Source organism: Lipotes vexillifer, unplaced genomic scaffold (assembly GCF_000442215.2).
Source record: "Lipotes vexillifer unplaced genomic scaffold, Lipotes_vexillifer_v1.1 scaffold657, whole genome shotgun sequence".
Lineage (NCBI taxonomy): Eukaryota > Metazoa > Chordata > Mammalia > Artiodactyla > Lipotidae > Lipotes > Lipotes vexillifer.
The window spans coordinates 1,576,715-1,601,092 of record NW_006774518.1 but is presented as its reverse complement, the minus strand read 5'-3'; the positions used below and the strand labels follow the sequence as shown (position 1 = coordinate 1,601,092).

At 39.4% G+C, this 24,378-nt stretch overlaps 3 protein-coding genes across 3 annotated transcripts in view; 1 reads left to right on the top strand and 2 right to left on the bottom strand.

The window, feature by feature from the left end:
- Positions 1 to 3,897: 3,897 nt before the first annotated feature.
- The window catches only part of LOC103073083 (histone H4-like), a 27,898-nt gene continuing 7,417 nt past the window's right edge, over positions 3,898 to 24,378 (bottom strand). The window contains 1 exon segment of the mRNA XM_082930842.1: positions 3,898 to 4,259. Within this exon segment, the coding sequence (XP_082786968.1) occupies positions 3,939 to 4,259 (321 nt within the window). The 3' untranslated portion in view covers positions 3,898 to 3,938.
- Positions 8,718 to 9,131, bottom strand: LOC103071706 (histone H2A type 1-D). Its single transcript, XM_007449247.1, has one exon. It carries the CDS (start codon positions 9,110 to 9,112, stop codon positions 8,720 to 8,722), a length of 393 nt encoding a protein of 130 aa, XP_007449309.1. The 5' UTR covers positions 9,113 to 9,131; the 3' UTR covers positions 8,718 to 8,719.
- On the top strand, positions 9,426 to 9,878 carry H2BC15 (H2B clustered histone 15). The gene has a single exon (XM_007449248.1). The coding sequence runs from the start codon at positions 9,436 to 9,438 to the stop codon at positions 9,814 to 9,816; it is 381 nt and encodes a 126-aa protein (XP_007449310.1). The 5' UTR covers positions 9,426 to 9,435; the 3' UTR covers positions 9,817 to 9,878.

Genomic DNA, 24,378 nt, shown 5'->3' with positions numbered 1-24,378 from the left:
TCCGCGGCACATGGGATCCTCCCAGACCGGGGCACGAACCCGTGTTCCCTGCATCGGCAGGCGGACTCCCAACCACTGCGCCACCAGGGAAGCCCCCCTATATTTTTTCTTCACGTGGATGTTTGACATCTTAAAGTTAACATGTCCAAAATAGAATCCTTAGTATTCCCCCCTCCTAATCTTTCATTAAAACACTCCCCCATTTAGTTGATAATTACTTCATTCTTGTCCATTCAATTCTTCTAGAAATCCTCTTGATTTTGCCTTCAAAATATATATGGAAACATCAATTCTCTGTACCACTATGCTACCATCCTGGCTTGAGGACTGTCTTCTCTCCCCTAGGTTACTGGCTTCAGTTTCCTTAATATTTTTCCTACTTCCACATATGACTCCCCACTGTCCTGTGGGAAGGTACCTTGATGCCCCAGTAGCCTCCAAACACACTACCAGGCAAGCTCTCCCATGGCATAAAAAGACTCAAATTAAATCAAAATGTTGGGGATGCATGATTTTTTAAATCAGTTTAAACACATAACCTGAGACAAGGGGAAAGATATGAGGTAAGTTAAGACTTAAAATAAGGTTTCAAGGAGATGGGCCACAGTAGCTGAATCATGGGTTACACAATGTTCAGATATCGTTCTGCTGCATCAAACTTCCTTACTGATGGTTTGGTTATGAAGCCCAGAGTCCAGGTTTGGGCAAGAAGGTCCACAGATAGACCCTGGCCAGTACCTATCAAAGAGAGATTATTACCCCTGGCCACATCTGTTGCTCACCAATCTGCCTGCCAAATAGCCATGGGTTTTATTTGTGTTATCTTGGGCAAAGGACACATGGGGGCCAGAATGGATAACCCATATCCCAAATATATTTAGTGTATCAGGAATATTTAGTGCCTCATGTATCCCAGGCATATTTAGTGTCCAGGTGTATCTGGTATAACTAGTGCCTCAAGGATCGTGCAGACCTCCTGGTCCTTTCTCCTTATACTTAACACATATGTGCTCTACTTTCTAACTACTTATCTATACAGTACTTAATGCATCTTATGAGTTTCATCCATCACACTTGTTTCTCTGTAGCAGAATTAAATCTCTGCAAATAGTATAAGAAATACATATTTCATAATATTTAGGAAGCCAAGAATTTAAGTATACTCAGACCTTTAGATAGGTATTTTATAATAGAGTATTTAAATTTTTATCTTTTGTTTAACTTGGTCTGTCTTTTATTAATATGACATAGTTGTGAAAAAGGGATGAAGGCTTACTTGTTTAAGAGGAGTGGTTAGTTCTAAGCCTATATTAATAACCACATTCCTATGAAAAAGGATTTTGTATAAAATCCAATCACTCTTCTGTATTGTTTTGTAGACAGAGCCAATCAATCTATATTTTATATTTTCAAAAGTCATTGTTAAGTATTACTGTTTATCAAAAGTTCTTTTAATGGAATATTTTTCTAAAATTTGAGGAGTCAGTTTGAAAAATATAGCAACTGAAGGTATAAAAGCGTTTTAGTAAAGGACCTTTAGCCACAATCACATCAGTTCATTCAGTCCAAAGTGATTAATTCTTGGGAATTCCCTGGCGGTCCAGTGGTTAGGGCTCCACGCTTCCACTGAAGGAGACACAGGTTCGATCCCTGGTGGGGGAACAAGAATCCCCTCATGCCACGTGGCCAAAAAAAAAAAAGTGATTAATCATTGCTTTGTTGATCTTGGGTTAAGCAGCCTGCTTCTAATACGGCTTGCAAAATCTTAAATCAGACCTGTGGTAGAGCCTGACAGTATCAGGTACAGTTATTTATTAAAGTTCTTTTGATGTTTCTTCTGGAAAACTCAATTTCAGATCTGTTTTGTAGCAGGGGCCTTTAGAGATAACTGTATGGAAAACCAGCAACTATCTGTTGATGATAAGAGAGAACACGTCTGGTCAATGTATTATATTAATCAACATTATCAGTATGGAGTAGGATAGAATCCCCAATTTAGATATGTATTATGAATACTGAGGACATTGACATACCTCCGAGTGCCCTTTGATATATGCCATAAAGTATTTGCTGCTATTGTCACCAAATGAGAGGTATTTATACCTAGGAACAAAATCTGTTGGCAGTTTTTTGTGTCTTTTATATGCATATAATTATGATCTACCCAACTTATAAAGTATAACCGTTAAACATTTATATCAATAACATTTTATCTGGTTAACTTAGGGATGTATAGTTTCCTCTTTTGATTTGCCCTCTTTTTTCAAATATTGCACAATATATAGAGAACAATTCTCACAACTGTATATGCTTCATTACAAATATAAATGAGAGAACAAACCTTACTTGTGGTCTAGTGGTCACAACTACAAAAATAATTTAGATATAAATAGATAATACCTTAATGGCTTCAATATTCAAAATTTGGGGGTCTGGATTTAGAAAAAGTAATATGAAAAAGAAGTCAGGCTATGAATGTAATAAGAGATTTCTACAGCCAAATACTAAAATATTGGGTATTAGATAACATTTAAACTATACACAGAATCCTTAGGGATTTTTTTTTCTTTTGATTGTTGGGTTTTTTCTTTTTTTCTTTTTTAAAGAACTGAGAGACTTTTGTCAAAATTATTCGAGAAATCAGTGGAAAGTCACAAATAGTAATAGACCCTCAGAAAATGTTGGGGAAATATAATTAAAAGCAAAATCTCCCAGTTCAGAAAAGCTCTCCAAAGAGGGAGTAGGAACAGAAAAGTTTTACTATTGCATAAGCATTAAACCTGAATGTGAAGCACGTCACAGGCAATTTGCTAAAGGGATTGCAGAGCAAAGAGAGAAATCTCTTTTATACAGCTAAATGGGTACAACCCATTCAAACATTATGTAGGCTTAGCAATTTGCGATCTTGTGATAAGGGAAGTTAGGCCTCTTTCCGGAACAGATTGTGTTATCTTCCTTGATTGTATTTCAAAGAGGAAACATTCCTGAGCTGGGAGACTGGCTAGATGAGTATTTAGCAGTTGACATTATGAAGATTAACTACTGATGAGGCAAGGGAATTTTTAACTTCAGCTATAAAATATGTAAATCTGGTCATTGTTTTCTCATTTTTTGTACATGTGGGCAATTGTCCTTTAGTCTGTGTCTCTGCATTAGTCAAGCTTTCACCTTTGTCTTTGGGTTTTTTCCTACAGCTTCTAAGACCTGTGGGAAGATACTAAGGTCTCCTTTGAGGTTAGGTCTGGATTTCCTAATCTGTTAGGAAAAACTCTACCAAGGATCTTATTTTAATTAGTTCTCCTAGTTTAGAGGGCTGCCCTGTATTTTTTCACCGTAGAGAACATTTCTGTAATGCGACCTTGTTTCTTTTACAATTTAGTTGAAATGCCTTTTAATCACATCCCACCCTCACCAAATATTCTGAGATTTTACAGTGAGCCTGTCCTTTATCAGCATTCCATCCTGGAGTGTTAAAACCTATTTAACAGCCACGGGTTTGTTCTTTGAGCAGAGGACACATGGAGCTAGAATAGGTTATTGTGATCAAATCGTAAGGCCTTATGTATACTAAATATGCTACGAATTAGTAAGGAGCCAGGTGCACTTTTCCATCCCTTTCTAAACATTCACTTGCACTCCATCTACAAAGAGAAATACCACTCTGGTAAAACTCTGAAGTCATATGTATTTGGGTGGCCCGTTTGCTTCACAGCTTATGAGCACCTAAGCTTTCTGTGCTCGAGCAAAGAAACTTTCACAGTAAAGGGTATAAGTTGTGCTCCTAAACAGTTAAGGGTAAAGAGCAAAGCTAAGAGCCAATGGTGTAGAGAATGTGTAGCGTGAAAAAGCAAACTCAAAACAAACCAGCATTACGGCTCCTCAGATGAAAAGATGAGGGCCCTGAAAAGGGCCTTTTGTTGAACAAAGTGCGCGAACACTCAACCGCCGAAGCCGTAAAGAGTGCGTCCCTGGCGCTTGAGCGCGTAGACCACGTCCATGGCGGTAACAGTCTTGCGCTTGGCGTGCTCTGTGTAGGTGACCGCGTCCCGGATTACGTTTTCCAGAAACACCTTCAGCACCCCGCGGGTCTCCTCGTAGATGAGACCAGAAATGCGCTTCACACCTCCACGCCGGGCCAGACGTCGAATAGCGGGCTTCGTAATACCCTGGATGTTATCGCGCAGAACTTTGCGATGACGCTTAGCGCCCCCTTTTCCAAGGCCCTTACCGCCTTTGCCACGACCAGACATGGTGAAAACCTAGAGGTTTAACAAAGGTTAACTTCTAGGCCTCACAGATGCAGGCCTTTATACGTCCGTTGGCGGACCGAACTGAGAACCTGAAGAAAGGTAGCGGGAAGTCCCGCCCCGGGAGGGGGGAGGGGAAGTTGACCAAAAAAAAAAAAAAGCCTTTTTTGTTCCTTTGTACTGTTTCACACGGTGGTAACTATTTTGTTACCGTGTTTAAGGCTTTAACGATTGTTTTTGAATGCGAACGCAAAACATAAATATTGTGGAAAAGGGTAAAACTCGTTACCTCACCACACATAGATCATTGCTGGTAACTAATTTCGTATCAATATTTTGGTGAACAGATAAAAGCACATATTCTTTCAAAGAAAATGTATGCAATGCCGCAAATGGCATTTTGGAACCTCTTTGATTACATTTAACCAATTTCCCTTATTTAAAGAGAAAATACATTTTTTATGTCTGCTTGTTATTCTTATGAATGCTCTTTAATACAGTTTTAACAAACTCCCTAGCAGCCAGTTTTTTGTTTTTTGTTTTTTTTTATAAATCATTTTTTTTCCATTTAAGGAAAAATTACTTCTTCACTCTACTTGGGTATATACTATACTGACATTTCTAATGAAGGATAGCAGAATACGCCACTCCCAAATATCCTTTAGCATAAGGATTATTTAGAGCAAATTGTTTCTGAGAAAAAGCAGATACAGAAGCTCTAAAAACAGAATAGAATTTACCCCTTTTTAAGGGAAATTTACAGTTATATGATAAATCTCCATTTGTAAGGGTATCTCACACAATGTGCCAGAAAGAGAAAGATTACTCGCAAGAAACTTACTAATGGAGAAGGTGCAGGATTTAATCGGCCTCCCCTTGTTTACTGTGCTCTTCCGGGTCACCTCCAACAGCCCCCCCCCAACCACCACCACACACCCATGTCTTTTGTCCTTAGCTGAAGATGATATTTAAAGTGGAGGTTCGGGCCACTTCTGGGAGTTTTACTCAGTTCCCCTCTGTTTATTCCATGTATACATGAGACGTACACAGTATTACACTTCGTTTTTCTCTTGTTAGTCTGTTTGTTTGTTTTTTTTTTAAATTACAGCAGGGTGTCAGCCACAGAACCAGTGAAACTAGTGTTTTCATATAAACAATTGAAATAGTAAGCATAGATAAAGGTCTGGAAGAGGAGAAATTTATAAAAACCACAAAAAACAACCTTAGGGGAAAGGCACTGTTTGGGAACCTCAGAGATTCGTATTGTTGAAGGCTCCCTAATTCTCTGTACTTAGTGTCTGCCCCTTGTCCAGAGTCCCTACCGTCCCTGCCTTCTTCCAAGTTACTGGTCCCCAAAATCATTCAGTGTCTTCATTATTCCACCAGGTAACTAATATTCATTAACATCAGTAGCATTTATTTAAATGTGAGACTGTTGCTAGACTGGAGAAGGAAGTAGGAGGTACACCAAATTAATAAGGTCATGCAGATCAATTTTTTTACAGATAAATTAATATCATGAATTGAAAAGGCAGTGTAACTCTTTACAACTGGTCTTTGATCGTTGGACCCCTCTGATCTTTAGGCTCCTTCCTCCAGTTTAGCTACTTTGAAGTTATTCATTTGAAAATCCCTACATTTCCCTCCATATGATCTCATCCTTGTTTAACTTTCAACTTCTTTTTTGCCTTTATTTATATCACTTATTTAGTTTATAAGGATTTTTATTATTATAGAATTAACAGAATTTTTGGACTATATTTTATGGGCTTGTCATTGAAATAGGATCTGGGGATATGCAAATATGAATAAAACCCAGTCTCCACTCTAAAGGAATTTATACACTAATGGATAAGATACCAAAAGTGTTCAGAATGAGCTCCCCAAAATGTGCCACATTTGCACATTGATTATTTTGAGGTAAAGGCAATTGAGATCCTGCAATCTCAAGATAAACTTCTGTCCCTCCCTTAACTACTTAGAAGGATTTGAATTGGGGGTCTTTCCCACTATGAGAATTATTACCGGAGAAAAATTTTATCTGAGTGAGCCAGCTGCATGGCAGGGCAAACTAATTACCCAATATTTGATTTCCCTCTTATTGTCCATGTGAATTATCCTCTTGTGCTTGGAAGCCACTAAGCCATTCCTTAGCTCAGGATGGCATATTTACCTTTCTGTTTTTGAACTTCTCATGTATGTGGGGTTTCCGTATGTATGAAATTAAACTCGACTTTCTCCTGTTAATCTATCTCATGTCAATATGATAATTAGGCCAGCTAAAAGAACCTTAGAAGGGTAGAGGAAAATCCTTGCTCCCCGACAATATACAACAAATCTAATATGGGAAGATACTGTGAGGTTCTTTCATGGTAGTCCAGAGTCTGCAGAAAGGGAAATTAATGGGAAGACCAACTCCAGGAATAAAGTTTAAATAATACTTTCATAAATCTTGTGCTACTAAAATTGAACTGTACCTCTTATGAAAACAACTTTACAGTATAAACTATGGAGTCCTAAAAAGTTCTTCAGGATCTAATTGAAATTAGAAATACCTAAATTATTTTGGCAAGATTTTTGGAAAGTTTTGTTATCTCCATTTTTAAATACAAGTTTTACTTTTTTTCTGATTATGTAAATAGTAAAGAACAGTAAGTGCTTTATCCAATGAAATTGGGTTAATAGTCCATTAATTTAAAAAACTCAGTTAACACGTGGAATTATAAGCAATGACATATCACACTTGAATATTTTATTTTATTTAAAACAAAAATTTATATTCATTTATCAACTATTTGATTATAGGTTCATTGATTTTATCAATCAAAACCACATCAATAATTGTAAAGGCATTATTTTAACAATGTGGTGGTTCTTGCCATGGGGAACAGAATGTTGCAATGAAGCAAGTGTTAGTAATTGCATGATCAATATCAATAACGATAACAACAGCATATTTTATTATTAAAAATTGAAAGAACACATAGGCCTTCCTTGGAGCTGTATCACTTACTCGACAGTTCTACTTCTGAGATATAGTTGTTTAAAATATACAAACTCAAGTAATGCAGATGACTTTCCTTTTTATTTTTATTTTTTGGCTGCGTCGGGTCTTAGTTGCGGTGCTCGGGATCTTTCGTTGCGGCACGCGGGCTTCTCTCTAGTTGTGGCGTGCCGGTTTTCTCTCTCTAGTTGCGGCACGCGGGCTTAGTTGTCCAGCAGCATGTGGCATGTGGGATCTTAGTTCCCTGAATCAGGGATCGAACCCGTGTCCCCTGAACTGGAAGGCGGATTCTTTACCACTGGACCACCTGGGAAGTCCCGCAGATGAGTTTTTAAGAGGGAAAAATTGAATAATTAGATTCACTGAAATCAGGATTCGGGTCTTCCAACATCAAATAATGAAGCCAAAAAGAGAAGGGAAAAAAGGTAACATTTACGTCCTGTTTGTGATTGCTGAGGTCACTTTTATTCCAAGGAATATTATTTACATGTGATTGAGGTTCAGATTTAAATATAGGATATACTGGGAATTCCCTGGCAGTCCAATGGTTAGAACTAGGCACTTCCACTGCAGAGGGCCTGTGTGTGTGTGTGTGTGTGTGTGTGTGGTGTGTGTGTGTGTGTGTGGTGTGTGTGTGTGTGGTGTGTGGTGTGTGTGTGTGTGTATAAAACAAATATTTCAGGAGACTCAGAAAACCTATTCTAATGGACTAGGAATGCCATAGAAATTCATTTTCAGTAAAATGTATTCATAAGGAAAACTACACATGAGCTGATGTGGAGAGGAATTGAAGGCCCTCTCTAGCTAGGGTGACTTGGTGATCTGAGAGAAGGTGAGAGCGATGATGGTGGGGTAAAGGGGAAGCAAAAATCATTGACAGCACTAGGACTATAAGAACCTGATAAGTGATTTACAATGTCGACCTTTCCTATGTTAAGGCACACCCTCTTCCTAATGCAGTTCCAAACCGCCTTTACTTCACCATCATTGATGTGTAAACAGTCCATTATGAAATGTATTCTCTGCCTGAAGTTACTTTTAAACAAGTAATTTACCTGTCTGGATTACTACTCTATTCCCATTTAGGAGGGTGTGTGGTGCGCAGTAAGACTGAATTGAATTAGAAGGGAAGGTAGGCCAAAGTCGTATGATGCTAAGTTTTTTGTCTCAGTTGGACATTTGCCCCCGTAGAGGAATCACAGGGATGTTAATTTTGCTCATAAGTTTAACCTAAATTATGTAAGCAAATGTTTTGCTTTTTGGAAGGCATTTAAGGTACTCTGGGGAAAATAACCTAGATGCAAATGACTTAGCCAAACTTTGTTATAGGATTAATATTCAACAGCATCTTGCTTTCCAAAACAAAGTGACTTTGAAAGCACAACTCCTTTTGTTGATAAGGTGGGTGGCTCTGAAAAGAGCCTTTTGGTTTGGAAAGATTTGAGTTGCAAAGAACGATGTACTACTTCTACTTGCCCTTGGCCTTGTGGTGGCTCTCGGTCTTCTTGGGCAGCAGCACCGCCTGGATGTTGGGCAGAACTCCGCCCTGAGCAATAGTGACTTTACCCAGCAGCTTATTGAGCTCCTCGTCGTTGCGAATGGCCAGCTGCAGGTGGCGCGGGATGATGCGCGTCTTCTTGTTGTCGCGGGCCGCGTTGCCCGCCAGCTCCAGGATCTCGGCCGTCAGGTACTCCAGCACCGCCGCAAGGTACACCGGAGCGCCGGCCCCGACCCGCTCGGAGTAGTTGCCCTTGCGGAGCAGGCGGTGCACTCGGCCCACGGGGAACTGGAGCCCAGCCCGCGAGGAGCGAGTCTTGGCCTTGGCGCGAGCTTTGCCTCCTTGCTTACCACGTCCAGACATAACGAAAGTAAAAACCCACCAATATGAGTTAGGTCTGAATAGATATAGCGAGAGCTACTCTACTTATAGTTTTCACTGGGCGCGAAAATGAAGGTGTACCATTGGCTAAAACTAGTTTTATTTAACCCAATGAAATCGGATTTTGAAATACACTTATTTTGATTGGACAAAACTGTTACGTGCCGTTTCAAGGATTCACCACCAATCAGACGCTCGACTTTACTCATTGCCTCCTTTGTTTAAGAAGCTGTAAAGGAAGAGGGCTCAGCCTGGTTCTTGTTCTTCCTGTTATTTTTGAACTGCTTGGCTGTTAACTCCGCACCATGCCTGAACCCTCCAAGTCTGCTCCGGCTCCGAAGAAGGGCTCCAAGAAGGCGGTGACCAAGGCTCAGAAGAAGGACGGCAAGAAGCGCAAGCGCAGCCGCAAGGAGAGCTACTCCGTGTACGTGTACAAGGTGCTGAAGCAGGTCCACCCGGACACCGGCATCTCGTCCAAGGCCATGGGCATCATGAACTCGTTCGTTAACGACATCTTCGAGCGCATCGCGGGCGAGGCGTCGCGCCTGGCGCATTACAACAAGCGCTCGACTATCACCTCCAGGGAGATCCAGACGGCCGTGCGCTTGCTGCTGCCCGGCGAGCTGGCCAAGCACGCCGTGTCCGAGGGCACCAAGGCCGTCACCAAGTACACCAGCTCCAAATGAGCCAGGCCGCAGCGGAGCGAGCGGTAAGGCTAGGCCCACACCCCAAAGGCTCTTTTCAGAGCCACTCAATCTTCTGAAGAGAAGTGGCACTCACTTTATGCAGCAGGTGTTTGTTATTTGGTGCAAAGTATAACAAGTTCCGCGATTCCTTTTTTTTTTGTCTTTAAACAGATTTATTTTCTCGCAGTTCTGGAAGCTAGAGGGCCAAGATTTGCAGGGGTGGTTTATTCTGAGGCTTCTTTCTTTGGTTTGCAGATGGTCATTTTCTGTCTTCATTTGGTTTCTTTCTGTTCGCGTTTCCTCATTTTCATCTTGTTAGAAATTACTTCCACTACAATGTAGGTGGTGCTGCAGCAATACTCGAGACATTTTTATATGTTTTTATGTCGAGAAGGGGGAGGTTCATTATCAGACACACGTAGTGAAGAAGGCAAAATGCACTTTGTCCCAAAGGAAAATCCGCTCGCCTTTAAGTTTGAACCCGGCAAAAGATTTTGCTAACAATGGCTTGAGCACTCCATCCTTAACTTTTGTTGTTGTTGTGGTGGTGGTGGTGGTGGTGGTACGCGGGCCTCTCACTGTTGCGGCCTCTCCCGCTGCGGAGCACAGGCTCCGGACGCGCAGGCTCAGCGGCCATGGCTCATGGACCCAGCCGCTCCGCGGCATGTGGGATCTTCGCGGACCGGGGCACGAACCCGTGTCCCCTGCTTTAGGAAGGCGGACTCAACCACTGCCTTCCATCCTTAATTTTAACGTTTACATACCTGACTAATGAATTGCTTGGCACACAGTAAGAAAGGTACCAATCGTTTTATTCACTTATGTTTCCTTTGGGGAGAGGTACTGGCTCTCCTCCCCTTTCCCTGGGTTTGGGTTTACCAAATATTAAGTTAGAAAGGCAGAAGAAAAACAAATGGAAGTGAGAATCCAATTCAAATTATCGCACACATCAACCAGGTGCCACGTTTTTCGATAGCCAATCCAGACGCTGCGCGCGCAGTTTGAAGTTTACCAACGGTGTCCCTCGTGAGACTATCCTAATTGGGAGATTTATGGGCCACGCGGCTTTGTTGGAAGAACTCTGCCATTTTCTCCACTCCCTAATTTCTCTGAGTGAAATTTCTCTGTATGGGAGGGATTAGGTCCTACTCCTGCCTTTACTGTGAGGATCCTCTCCATGTTTTCTTTCTTTCTGCATGTCACTTGCATTTACTGTTTCTCTATTAATCGGAATAAATTTTTTAAAAATAGAGAAGGGCTGTTTCCCTATCCTCAGTTCGGGAAACCAAAATCCATCTCTTCATTTTAGGCCCTTAGGAATGAATGGCATATTTAAACCTATTTTAGTCTTTACAGGGAATCAGCATGGAAATGCTTCCCCCAAAAAGTATGTTATTCTACAAAGTGACCACTTGATGCAAAAATTACCATTTGTTCATATTGCATATGAAAATGCATAAGTGACCTAATATGTTTAATTTGCAGTATGCTAAGACAAATGAGTGACTAGCCATGAAAAGTCTCTTAAGGACTGAAGTCTTACGATGGGGAAACTACTTTGAATGTTTGCTTAAGGGCTTAAATTCAGAATTAATAAGTATGACCTACATCTTTGCAAAGTGTATTATATTATTTTTCTAGGTGATTTATAGTTTCAAATTTCTGACTTTTTATATTAGTCATATTAAAAAGAATAATTTTAATGTAGGTTATAATAAAACATAGAGACAAAATATTTCCCAGAGGATTTCCTCATGTGCTTAGAATGAAGAAAAATATCCATTAATAAATTAAGGTTTTTTTAAAATGTTTTAATTCTTTAAAAAATGACTTTTTATATCGTGTCTGCTTTAATTTCTAAAGTCCTTGCACATGTCCAAGAAAAAAGAAAACTAAAGTTACACCTCATTTAATACTAGGAATATGTATATGTGATGTGACTCTGGAGTTGCACCTAAAATATAGCTCAAGTATATCAGTGTCTTTTACTAGTTGGTTCTTGTGGAACAGTGTTTTGAGAATATGAACTGTGTAAAAATATCCCACTCAAATTTGGTACGTGACATTGTATAAATGTAACACTGGACTTTCCCTTTTTTTTTTTTTTTACCGTACGCGGGCCTCTCACTGTTGTGGCCTCTCCCGTTGCGGAGCACAGGCTCCGGACGCGCAGGCTCAGCGGCCATGGCTCACGGGCCCAGCCGCTCTGCGGCACGTGGGATCTTCCCCGACCGGGGCACGAACCCATGTCCCCTGCATTAGGCAGGCGGACTCTCAACCACTGCGCCACCAGGGAATCCCTACACTGAACTTTTAAAAAGTAATTTTTTAAAGAAATTTTATGTGCATAACATTGCTAAGTTAATTTTATTTTATTTTTTGCCTTATTTTCCTCATGTGTGGAATGAGACCAACAAATACTACCTCAGATGCTCATTGTATTTATTTATTTTTGACTGTTTTGGGTCTTTGTTGCTGCGCGTGGTCTTTCTCTAGTTGCGGCCAGAAGGGCCACTCCTTGCTGCGGTGCACCGTCCTATCACTGCGGTGGCCTCTTCTGCTGCAGAGCATGGGCTCTAGGCGCGCGGGCTTCAGTAGTTGTGGTACGCGGGCTCAGCAGTTGTGGCTCGCAGGCTCTAGAGCGCAGGCTCAGTAGTAGTGGTGCATGGGATTAGTTGCTCCGCAGCGTGTCGGATCTTCCCGGACCAGGGCTGGACCCCCTGTGCCCTGCATTGGCAGGCGGATAATCACTGCGCCACCAGGGAAGCCCCTAAAAAATAATTATTGATATTAATTTGATTGTATTAATTTGACTGTAGCTTCGTTTTAATTTACTCTTTCTTCCCCAACATTTTAAACTGATATCTTGAAAATAAACTAGTGAAATATTAAGATAACTCTGTATGTTTTAATGTATTTGTATTTGGCCAAATAGCTGTATTTGACCAAAAATTTAAGAAATTGAAATTCAATGCTGCCTGCAATTAAAATAATTATACCATAATATGAGTGTGTGCATGTATGTATATGTACATATATTTATGCATATACATATAATATACACATAAAATATGTTTTACTTATACACACATTACTAAAATATGTTATATTTTAATTTTTCCAACACTCTTACTCCAAGAGGGTGACAAAAAATATAAAAGCATTGACTGTCTAGTGTCTGATTATTTTAGGCTCTTGGTACAGAACAGCAGTGAGATGGAGAGTATAGAGCCAAACCTTTGAGATTTTTAGCTATACCATTCCATTAGCCAGGATATACTTTATACATGCACACATATATATTAAGTTTTAATTTCTATTATATTTTTATTATATTTAATGGAATTAATAGAATAATCAGAAAGTGGAAAGTGTTGGAAAAATTAAAATTTCATTCTCTTTTAAAATAACTGGTGTACAGATGATAATGACTGGGAGAATCATTTGGGACAATGCATTGCAAAAAGAAAACATAGTAAGAGCATCCTCATGTTTATGAGCTGTGGACTATATTAATTCTTCTAAAAGCTCAAAGTGAAATATTAAAATTACTAATGTATTATGTGTATCTTAGAAATATATACCTGGATAAAAGTCCATTGTATGTTTTATAAAATTTTTAATAATACTGTTTTTTAAACACACTGTTTAGATAAGCAGCCCAAAATCTAGTAAATTAACCTTGGTGAGGTGATGTTTTATATGGCAGAGAAGAGTGAAGCTATCAGCTCAAGAAGAAAAGTGAGTTTGATTGAAAAAAAAATTTATTTGGGGACAAGATAAAGGACTTTCTGTGGAAACAGTAACAGGCACTTAGCCTTTAAAAACAGGGTTTTTAATCTGTCATCATAGTGTTCTCAAAGTCATCTGATGCAGCCAGGTGCATCACGCAAAACAGTCTAACATAAACCCTGGTATGGAGATTTCCACCTCTATTCAAGAAACTAAATTCCTTGAAGAGGAACTGATTACAAGTTTTGAGACAAGGGAAATTCTGCTGGGTCTAGAACACCATGCTGACTGAAAGCAAGGATGATCTCCCATGTTTGGAGTAACAATAAAGAGAGTTAAGATGAGAGTGGCAAGAAAGCCTGAAAGAATCCCCACGGTGTAAGTAGTGCTAACTTGAGAATTAAAACTAAACAAACAGGACAGTTGTAGTTGTTTACTGGAATAAATTCAGCATATAAAAGCCATGAATCCATAATAAGCAATTGGAACAAATACTATGATGAGCTGAATAAGAAGTTTACCTGGTGTGTCTCACTCTTCATCTTTTCCAAAGTCTTTGTGCCCTATGTCACTGAGATGAGCATCTTCTCCAGAAAGTGCCTGGCTTTACAGTCTTAGGGTTCTGTTGTACTTATATTAGGGGAAACTCCACCTCCTGCAATGCTATAGGATCAAGTCTCAAAAAAGAGCTCCCTGAGAAACTCGCTGATGCTTTGTTCACTAAAATTTCAGGAGAGCAAATTGCATTTTAATGATTGCCATTGTTGGAAATCAATCCAAACACTAATTCGCAAGGCATTCTCAAATTGTCCTGTGTACCAGCTTCTGCCACAGCCATCCCCAACACTACCACCAACAATGTGGTTACTAAATAAATAAATAAAATGTTAGCTTTCTCTTTGTCCTAAAGGCAGTGATTCTCAAAATGTGGTCTGGGGACCCCTGGGGGTCCCCGAGATCCTTTTAATGGGTCTGTGAAGCTAAAATTATTTTCACAATTATCCTGAAACTTATTTAAAAGATACTTGCAAAATATAGAACAGTGCTAATCTTCTTACTAATTTTTTAATTTTGAAAAATATAGCTATCTTCATAAAATATGTATGTTGAAAAGGGTTTATTGTAATTTTAAAATGAATTAATAAATATTCTTTCAGTTTTAACTTCTAATAAGGTAAATATTAATAGTAGTAACCTATAGAAACACAAATTCTTTGGATCCTCAATACTTTTAAAACGTGCATGGGTCGAAAACTTTGAGAACTGCTGCCTTAATAAATTATGTCACACTAGAACTGTTTGATTTACTGTTTTTCAAATTATTTGGAAATAATTTCCTGTGTACTTATGCTACCATCTGAATACACAGATCCATTTGCTTCATTTTGCTGTTATGTTTAGGGATTTGGCTTTTTAAAATTTAACCTTATCCTTACATAAAATATTTTTACATAGTTCCAAGGTCAAATCAAGGTATGTTCAAAGAGGTCTTTCTCCTTTAGCCTATATAGCCTCTCTCATAAGTAACAATTTTTAATGTTGTGATTTAACTTCCAATTATTTGTTTGTTAATTATAAGCATACATTTGTGTATTCTTAGTTCCCCTCTATTATATTTTTTAATATTTATTTTATATTTATTTATTTATTTATTTGGCCGCCTCGGGTTTTAGTTGCGGCATGCGGGATCGTAGTTGAGGCATGCGGGATCTTTCATTGTGGCGTGCAGGCTTCTCTCTAGTTGTGGCGTGCGGGTGTTCTCTCTCTAGTTGTGGCGCACAGCCTCCAGGGCGCGTGGGCTCTGTAGTTGTGGCGCGGGTTCCAGAGCGTGTGGGCTCTGTAGTTTGTGGCACGCGGGCTCTCTAGTTGAAGCGTGCAAGCTCAGTAGTTGTGGCGCACCAGCTTAGTTGCCCCTTGGCATGTGGGATCTTTAGTTCCTTGACCAGGGATGGAACCAGCTTCCTCTGCATTAGAAGGCAGATTCTTTACCACTAGAACACCAGGGAAGTCCCAGTACCCCTTTACTAGATAAACAGTAAAATCTTACACATAATTTTCTCTACCTTGGGTTCTTTTTGTTGTTGTTGTTGTTTTTCCTTTAAAATATATATCCTGAAGATCATTCCACAATAGTATATGGAGAGTTTCTTCCTTTCTTATTTTCTAGCTGCCTAGTACCCTGGGCTTTCTTCCTATTCTGATTCTTGGCTCTGTAATTCATTTTCTTGCTAGCTGCCTGACCCTTCAATCAGATGTTTTCTAGTTGTTCTAAGCATCAGGGTTTATCTGAGTTGCCTAGTCTACTATTACTGGACATAGGATCAAGGTATAGTATTTGTTAAAATGTTTTTTTAAATGTCAACCCATAAATTACTCTAGGACTTCCAATCCTTAAAATCTTTAAAATGCAGTTGTGTAAAATTGATATGGGTCACTGCAGACATACCCTGTGGTCCAGTGATAACTCAGGTTCTTGCTAACGATGCTCAAGTTAGCACATCAGTTGCCATAGTGGGTTAGTTGTTCATGATCAAAGAAGTGAGATGGTAAATTGAATGTAAATAAATACTAGTCACAGGACTAGAGGAAAAGACTAAATGCTGTATTGTTGGTTCAAGAAATCAGGTTTATAAATTTGAAGAAATCAATAACTTTTATGAAGTGTCTGTGAAGCCCAAAATTTGAACACACAGAGATTAACTGCAATACCTTATCAGTAAATGGTAATAGGATATACCTTAAAAAGTATAGGTTATATTTGAATCTCTTGAAGTTTAGACATTTCATTCTGGCTCCATTTTTTTGCAGTGTCCACACCAAAGAGCTTAACATTCAAACACCTTCACCTCACTATCAAGGACATTTTTATCAAAGCTACCATCTCTTCAGTCACATCTTTTTTTCCTTGAACTTTCTCTTACGCCTTGTTTTCCAGAACTACATCCATCACTTCGTGATTGAGAAGGGATCCTTCTGAAGTCATCAGAACAATTAACCTCATCAGAGTACTCAGAATGACATCTACTATGGATTCTCCGCTTCTGCCATCCTGACAATCCTCTGATATATTTTTGTTGGAACCAAAATCTTGGTGGAGGGAAATCTGTGAACAACATCCTGACTTCTTAAGGTGGGATGCTTATCTCCTTAGGCTACATCAGACTGTAGTTGTTGCTTACTTCAAGCCTAGTGTTAAATTTTCACAGTGGCCACACCGTGGAACATAGACCTCTACAAACCACAAACCATGACTTTCAATAATTTTTCAGTTGTAATTTGATGGAGTTAAGAAATATAGAAGAATATATACCATTAATCTGCACCTTGCCCTGCTGCTCCAGTGTCCTGGACCTCAGTCCATCCTATGTAGGAAGATGATAGCCTGTAATAGAACTTTAAGGCCACTCTCATTCCATACCTATTTTCTAGATGAACAAACTGATGCACAGAGAAGGGGAGTATTTTGTCTAAATAGCTAGAGGATCAATGACAGAATCAGTTTATAAGCCTCATGGTAGTGGCCATCAGTATACAAATGATAGATTTTGTGGTCTTTTGTTATCATCAAACTAAATTCTTTCAAAACAAATGGATATGACTCATTCATATTTATTTTAATAGTGAAAAATATGCCATTCTTTATTTGAAAAAAAAAAAAGTCTCCCTCTTGTTCCCAAGAACAGGAAGAAAAAAAAAAGTCAATTTTTTTTTTTTCTTGGAGAATACTGGTCAAATTCTCTTTGGAGGATCCTATAGCTCTACCCTATCATCATCGTACAATTAATAACTTTTGCCTTCCCTGTGAGAAACAAGCATGTATAGCAAAGTCTGCCTGTTGATTATAGTACTGAAATTAAGGCAAACTAAGCTCTGTCTGTAACTTTTCCAGAAGACAGTGTTTGAAAATTGCAACTTATACTCACACAATGCTTGCAGACACCCTGTATTTCAATTTTTGGAAATATGTGCCACCAAGGAGCAGAGAGAAACCTGCCCCCTGAAATTGTGCCACGTGAGACATGGAGTTGTTGTTATATCTCTTATCTGACCATTATTTCTGCCTTGAAAGCAGTAATGAAATAGACAAGAAGAGGCCTCTCCCTGAAGCAGCAGCCCCCCCTGGGAAGACCCTTTATACTCATTCTCCCAGAGGGTCAGCAATCCAGGTTTGCCCAAGTAAAAGGCTAAAGTATCACTGTGGATGAGACCTGAATGCTGCTTAATTATTTGCAATAGATACAATGTAGTTATTTTTAAAGTAGACATTTAAACATTAACCTATCCTTATTCTTAGTTTCTTTTGTCCTCCTCATTCCAAAGAACCAAAACTAGGCCTAGTCTGAGGAAGGTAGTCATACACCCCTGATTTCTATTGGCTGTTCTATTTAAAGTAAGGCAGCTATTATGGGGAGAATTTTATCTGCCTCCCCCCTGCCTTGCTAAACCCTCAGAATGTAACCATATTTAGGGATAGAGTCTTTAAAGAGGTAATTAAATTAAAACGAGGTCCTTGGAAAGTGGTTAGGTCCTACTCCAATATGACTTAGTGTCCTTTTAAGAAGAGGAAATTTGGACATAGACAAGTACAGAGGGAACACATGTGAAGATAGAGGGGGAAAGATGGCCGTCTACAAGCTAAGGAGAGAGGCCTAGAACCCATCCTTCTCTCACAGCCCTCAGAAGTAAACAGCCCTGCTGGCACCTTGATCTCAGACTTCTAGACTCCAGAACAGTGAGAAAACAAATTTCTGTTTTTTCAGCCACTCAGACTGAGGTACCTTATTATGACAGCTTTAGCAAACTAATAAAGGAGCCAATATGTTACTATAATGTTACAATCCCAATCCTCTGTCTCTTTAGCTGTAGACCAAAGATACCACTATCACTTACCTCATTAGACTGGAAAAATAAATTAGATAATGCACAGTATCCAAAGATAGTACACACTTAATAAATGACAGCCAATAACTACTGTGATTTTTTTTCCCCTGTATGCCAAAAGCAAGATGTAAGTGTCATACAGTTTACTGCTTAAGGGCAGATCCTTGAGTGAAGAGCCATGACGTACTCTGACATTCAATAATCCCTCAAATGACAAAATATTAGAGCAAACGAAATGAAGAACTTCCAGATGTACTGGAGATAAGCAAGAGAAATACATGAACGGGAATAAAATGCTGAAAATAGCAAAACCACATAGAGCACCAAAGGAAGGTCATTCTGATAATCTGAATTAATAAAGAACCTACTCTAACGCAGCCTAAACAGGTGGAAGGAACATAAGCCCTAGAAAACCTTTTGTGACTGAAGTTCTGCCCAATGCTTGTTAGCTGGTTATCTTGGATGCTTGTTAGCTGGTTATCTTGGATGCTTGTTAGCTGGTTATCTTGGATACTACTTCAGTGAGCCTGTGTGTATGATCAGGCCACACAGGATGGCTGTTCTCTTGCTCTCTGTACATCCCCTGATCGAACAGTCCCTGCTTCACCTCACCCTACTCACAGGACTGACCTTTCCTCTTAATCATAGAGCTTATCAGTATCTGCTTAAGTGCTTGCCCCTGCTCCAACCAGAAATTTTTCTGATTCTTAGAACAGAATGGCTCCAGCATGCTGGGTTATTAAAGGGAAATATCTGCCCCCTTGATGGCTGTTAACCAAAGGGACGGTGAGGGATGTCCTCCTCTGCTGGTTTCCCTGGTAACTGATGAGCCCACCTGACATCAGTTCCCCCTATAATTGGTACACTCACTGGTACACCCCCCACCCAACCTCCACCATGAAGACTGCTGCCATGTCCTGTCTGCTGTTGGTACGGAGTGGGGAGTCACTCTAGAACTTTGCTTCAGACGTGTAAGATCCCCTGTTCAATAAACCATTGATGTCTCTGTTGCTGTCTCCAGGCATTTTTTTTGGTCTCAAGGCTGGGCAATTACAGGACTTGCAGGCCTACAGGGTGCAGCCTAACACTGTGATTCTCTGATTACCTGTAAAATGGAGATAATAATAAGGGCCCAGTTTTCTTAGAAGGATTTTATGAGATGATGTACCCTGCTTCCAAGTGTGTTCTTGGGACCCAGGTGAGGTGCACAAATAAAAGTTACTGTTAAAAAGATATTACATAGATTTTTTTTCTTTCAACAAAATAATTATTAAATAGTATGAGAAATAAAAATAAGTATAATTTAATAAATGTTCCACCACAAAGTGAGCTTCCCTGGGTCATATAACTTTATATTTCGTGAGTTAGACATATAATAGTGGCTCAATTAAATAGTACATTAATTAACCAGTATTTTCTCAGATCTGTACTAAGTATTACTGGGGGCATGGAAAATTATCATAAGTAGTATGTGGACTTTGGTGTTTAAAATGTTGAAACAGAGAGTGAAAATATCATTCTCTTTTCTTCTCTCTCTAAATCTTTCTGATTAAGTAACTGGGAAAGCATTAATTTGGTGCTAGCAGATCTTTAAGGCCTTGCAAACACTTGTTAATCCTTGCCCCCTTCCCCAGTCTTTCAACTTCATAACAGAGAACAAGTTTCAGACTCAAAGTAGTAGACAGCAAATAGCATATAACTGAAATTGAATAATATATACATATATTTACATGTTGTTTTATAGTTGTATTCTGTTCATGGTCAGAGGCAAGAATTTTCCACTATGGTTCTCTTTTAAAATACATTGATTTCATTTTTTTTTTTTTTTTCTTTTTTGGCTGAGCAGCCCTGCTTGCAGGATCTTAGTTCCCCAACCTGGGATTGAACCTGGGCCCACAGCAGTGAAAGTGCAGAGTCCTAACTACTGGGCTGCCAGGGAATTCCCCTAAAGAATATATATTTTTTTAAATATTAAGTAAACAATAGTATAGATTGCACCCTGATACAGAAAAAATCATAAAAGTGGAACTCAAATAACTAACTGAAGTTCGAACAATACTGAATAAAATAAGCAATGTCATAAACCAGTAAATGGCAAAATGGCACTATTGTTATATTTTATACTTCTATATAAATTATAGATCTATATATGTTATATAAATATATAAATTATGTATTATAACATTAATATAACACTACTTATATATAATTGTATATATAAAATGTAATATAATTAATATTTATTATTATTACATCAAACTATATTTAATATTAACTGCTGTAGGAATTTGGAGGGAGTAATATTATTCTGGAATGTGGCAATCTGGGAAAGTTTCTTGGAAGAGGTATAACAAGATTTGACCTTGAAAGAAAGGATCGCTAAGGTTTCAGTTGGTATATTATCAACTAAATATGTTGGGTAACACATTGTTCCAAAATTGAACAGCTTAAAACAGCAAACATTTATTACCTCATAGAGTTTCTTAGGGTCAGGAATCTGGGAGCAGCTTAGGTGGTAGTCCGATTCAAGATCTCTCACAAAGCTGCAGTCAGGTCATCTAAACTTTAGATTCTAAAGACTTGACTGGGACTGGAGCTTCTAAAGTCCAAGGAAAAGCTTGTTTATAATGCTGTTGGCTGGAGGCCTCAGTACCTCCCCGTGTGGATATCTCTATAACGTTACTCATGACAAGGGCTGGCTTCCTTCCTCTGGAACAAGTGATCCAAGAGAGTGGGAGTTATCAAGATGGAAGTCTCTTATTGAATCTTGAAAGTGACATACCATTACTTCTGTCATATCCTGTTGACCATAATGCTGGAGCAATGTGGGAAGGGCACCAATATTAGAAGGTAGGGGTCACTGGGTGCCATCTTAGAGGCTACTTCCCACAGTTGGCACAGAAGAGTGTACCTCTCAATCCTCATAGCCATCAGCATTAGCTGGGGAATTTCAAATACCCCAGATGTCCAGGCCCCTCCTCTGATAAATTGAATCAGGCCCCTCCTCTGATAAACTGAATCAGAATCTCTAGGGGCAAAGCTCTGCAGTAATATATTTTTTCAAAGTTCTACCAGCAAGTTTGATGCATGATTAAAATTGGGAACCACTGGACACAAGAGGAGTGAGAAACTAGGAACGTAAAAGTGAGAGTGGCCCTTTGATTATTACCTAGTTATATGGATAATGTACCATGAGAAGGAATATGCGAGATTTTGCTATCTTGGCTTGAGACAAGAGTGGAAATAAGGCCAGAAAAAACTAAAGAAGTTGGAGAAAGGTTAAGATTCAGGAGTGGACACATGTATTAAATGGTGGGTATGGGTTTGATGTTTGAAAGAACATTATTTGTCAGTGGCTCTTGTTTGTGTGTCCCTGGTGACCCCCAACTGGAAACAGATGCAAAATCAGTGATTCTTCCACAGGAATTTGCTCAGTTCAGGAGGCTTTGGAGAAGAGGACTATTCTGGAACAAAAAGTAACTGTTGGGAGTAAAAGGCCTGGAGTTCCTATATATGTAAGGAAGGGTCTGGTACTTCTCTGGGGTCCCTGATGCCCTGACTTGGCCTGGTAGTCCTTCTCTCTGACCTCTCTGAGAGGTTTCAGCAAAGAAGTAAAATGACACTTCCACACAAAGCACCATGCCCGTTGTCCTTTTGAAGTCCAGGATCAGGGATCAAAATGAGTCACAGCTGGGCTTCCCTGGTGGCGCAGTGGTTGAGAGTCCGCTTGCCGATGCAGGGGACACGGATTTGTGCCCCGGTCTGGGAAGATCCCACATGCCGCGGAGCGGCTGGGCCTGTGAGCCATGGCCGCTGAGCCTGGGCGTCCGGAGCCTGTGCTCCACAACGAGAGAGGCCACAACAGTGAGAGGCCCGCGTACCGCCGCTGAGCCTGCGTGTCCAGAGCCCGTGCTCCGCAATGGGAGAGGCCACAACAGAGAGAGGCCCACGGTAACCGCAAAAAAAAAAAAAAAAAAAAAAATGACACAGCTGATCACCCAAAACCTACAGCTTTCTGCAGCTACTAAGAACTTGAAACATATAAGAATGAAATCCAAAGCCATTATACTGTCATATAAGGTCCTACACATTCTGGAAGGCCCCATTCCCAGCACCGTTTCCCACCTCCAGCTATTTTGCCACTTCAGTTCCAGTCACATTGGCCACCTGCTGTCCCTTGTCTAACACCAGGTATTTCCCCCTTACCCCACATATACATTCGGGGTCTCTTGTTCCTGCTTCCTTTTGCCTAGAAGAATCTTCCCCAGTGGCCCACTCCCTCGTCTCTTCATCTTTGTTAAAATTTCACCTTGATGAGCATTCTGTGATTATGTTATTTAAAATGGAAGATAACAAAACCATTCTTTATCTTCCTTTTCTGCTTTGTTTTCCTCCCAAATGTTTAATGTTCATTATCTTCTGACACTCTTTTTTTGTTGTTGTTTTTGTTATGTGCGTGTCTGTTCCCACATTAGAAAATAAACTCTATGTGTGCATGACTTCCTTTCTGTTTAGTTCATTGATATATTTCTGGCACCTAGAAGAGTTTATGGGACATAATATATGCTCAACAAATATTTATTGAAAGAAAAAATGAACTAGAAAACACTGTATGGGCTGAACTTTGAGATTCAGTTTGATAAATGAAGATGAGCTTAAGCCTTTCAAATGCCAAATAGATGTATAAGATTCCTTTTTAATATATACAAAATATGTGCATAATAATTCTTAGACATTCACAAAGCAGTCTCACTGATCCTCACAATAGTTATGTGACTAGGAATTGCTGTTATGCCCAGTTTACTGATAGGGAAACTGTGTTTCAGAGAAGCCAAAATCTTGGCCTCTTAAAGTAAGTGGCAAATGTTTTAGGAAATGGTCTTCTAATTTCAAGTGTAGGTCCCATAGGCCAATCATAACAGTGGACACAGGTAATGTTGATTAAAAATGAATTATAAGGGAATTCTCTGGTGGTCCAGTGGTTAAGACTCTGTGCTTCCAATGCAGTGGTCGGATATCTAGATCCCACAGGCCATGGCACGCGCCACCCCCCCCCCCAAACAATTGTAAAATAAAATGCTAAATACCTAAAGAATACTCTAGAAATAAATCACACTTCCTAGGTCTAATGGAGATAAAGGCATGAAGATATAGGAAAGACTGGGAGGTCCTGGTTTGCATATATACAGGGTGTATGTGTGTGGGAGAGGTTGAAATAAAAAGGAAAAAAACTTTGGAGAAACTTCAAGAAGGTAAAACAATGCAAGTTGGAATAATCAGAAAGATCAGAAATAATCAAAATCTCTTAGATTTGAGATTGGCTTTGCAGGACAGACAGGATTTAGGTGGTAGAGGAACTGGGGCTTAACAGAAACAGGATGGAGAATGGCTATATGGTACATTTCAGGAAATAACTGTATCTTTCTAGGCCTAATATTAGTCATGTCTTCACTACATCAATAACAATTCTAATTTCATATTCAATGTTAATTGATGTAGTAAAGAAATGAACTAATATTAAACTCCATGTTTCTAGTGACCTTTTTGAGGCTACAGGGAAGGCAATCACTGGCTTTTGTCTACAGTTTTGGCTTAACTCTCCTTTGTTCTTGAGCTCATAAGTTCAGCCCCAGTTTTGTGCTTTCTATTCCCAGAAGCCCAAGGCCTCCTGTCCTTTAATGGGAAAAGATTGAATAATATCTAGAAAAACAGTAAAGATGTTGGGTTTTACCATCTTAATATCTGATAGTCTGTAGCATGCTTGGGACTTATATTTCCACACTGATTCTTGAGAATGCCTAATTAGCTCTGAAATACAGGCCTAAACACCGGGAGATTGCGCTTCCCCCTTGGAGAAAAATGCCATCCTTCAGGTCTCAAAGATTGCCTTTTCACTTAGAGTTTCTCCCTTATTACAAGGGGAAAAAAGGTAAAGAGGAAAGAGGGAGA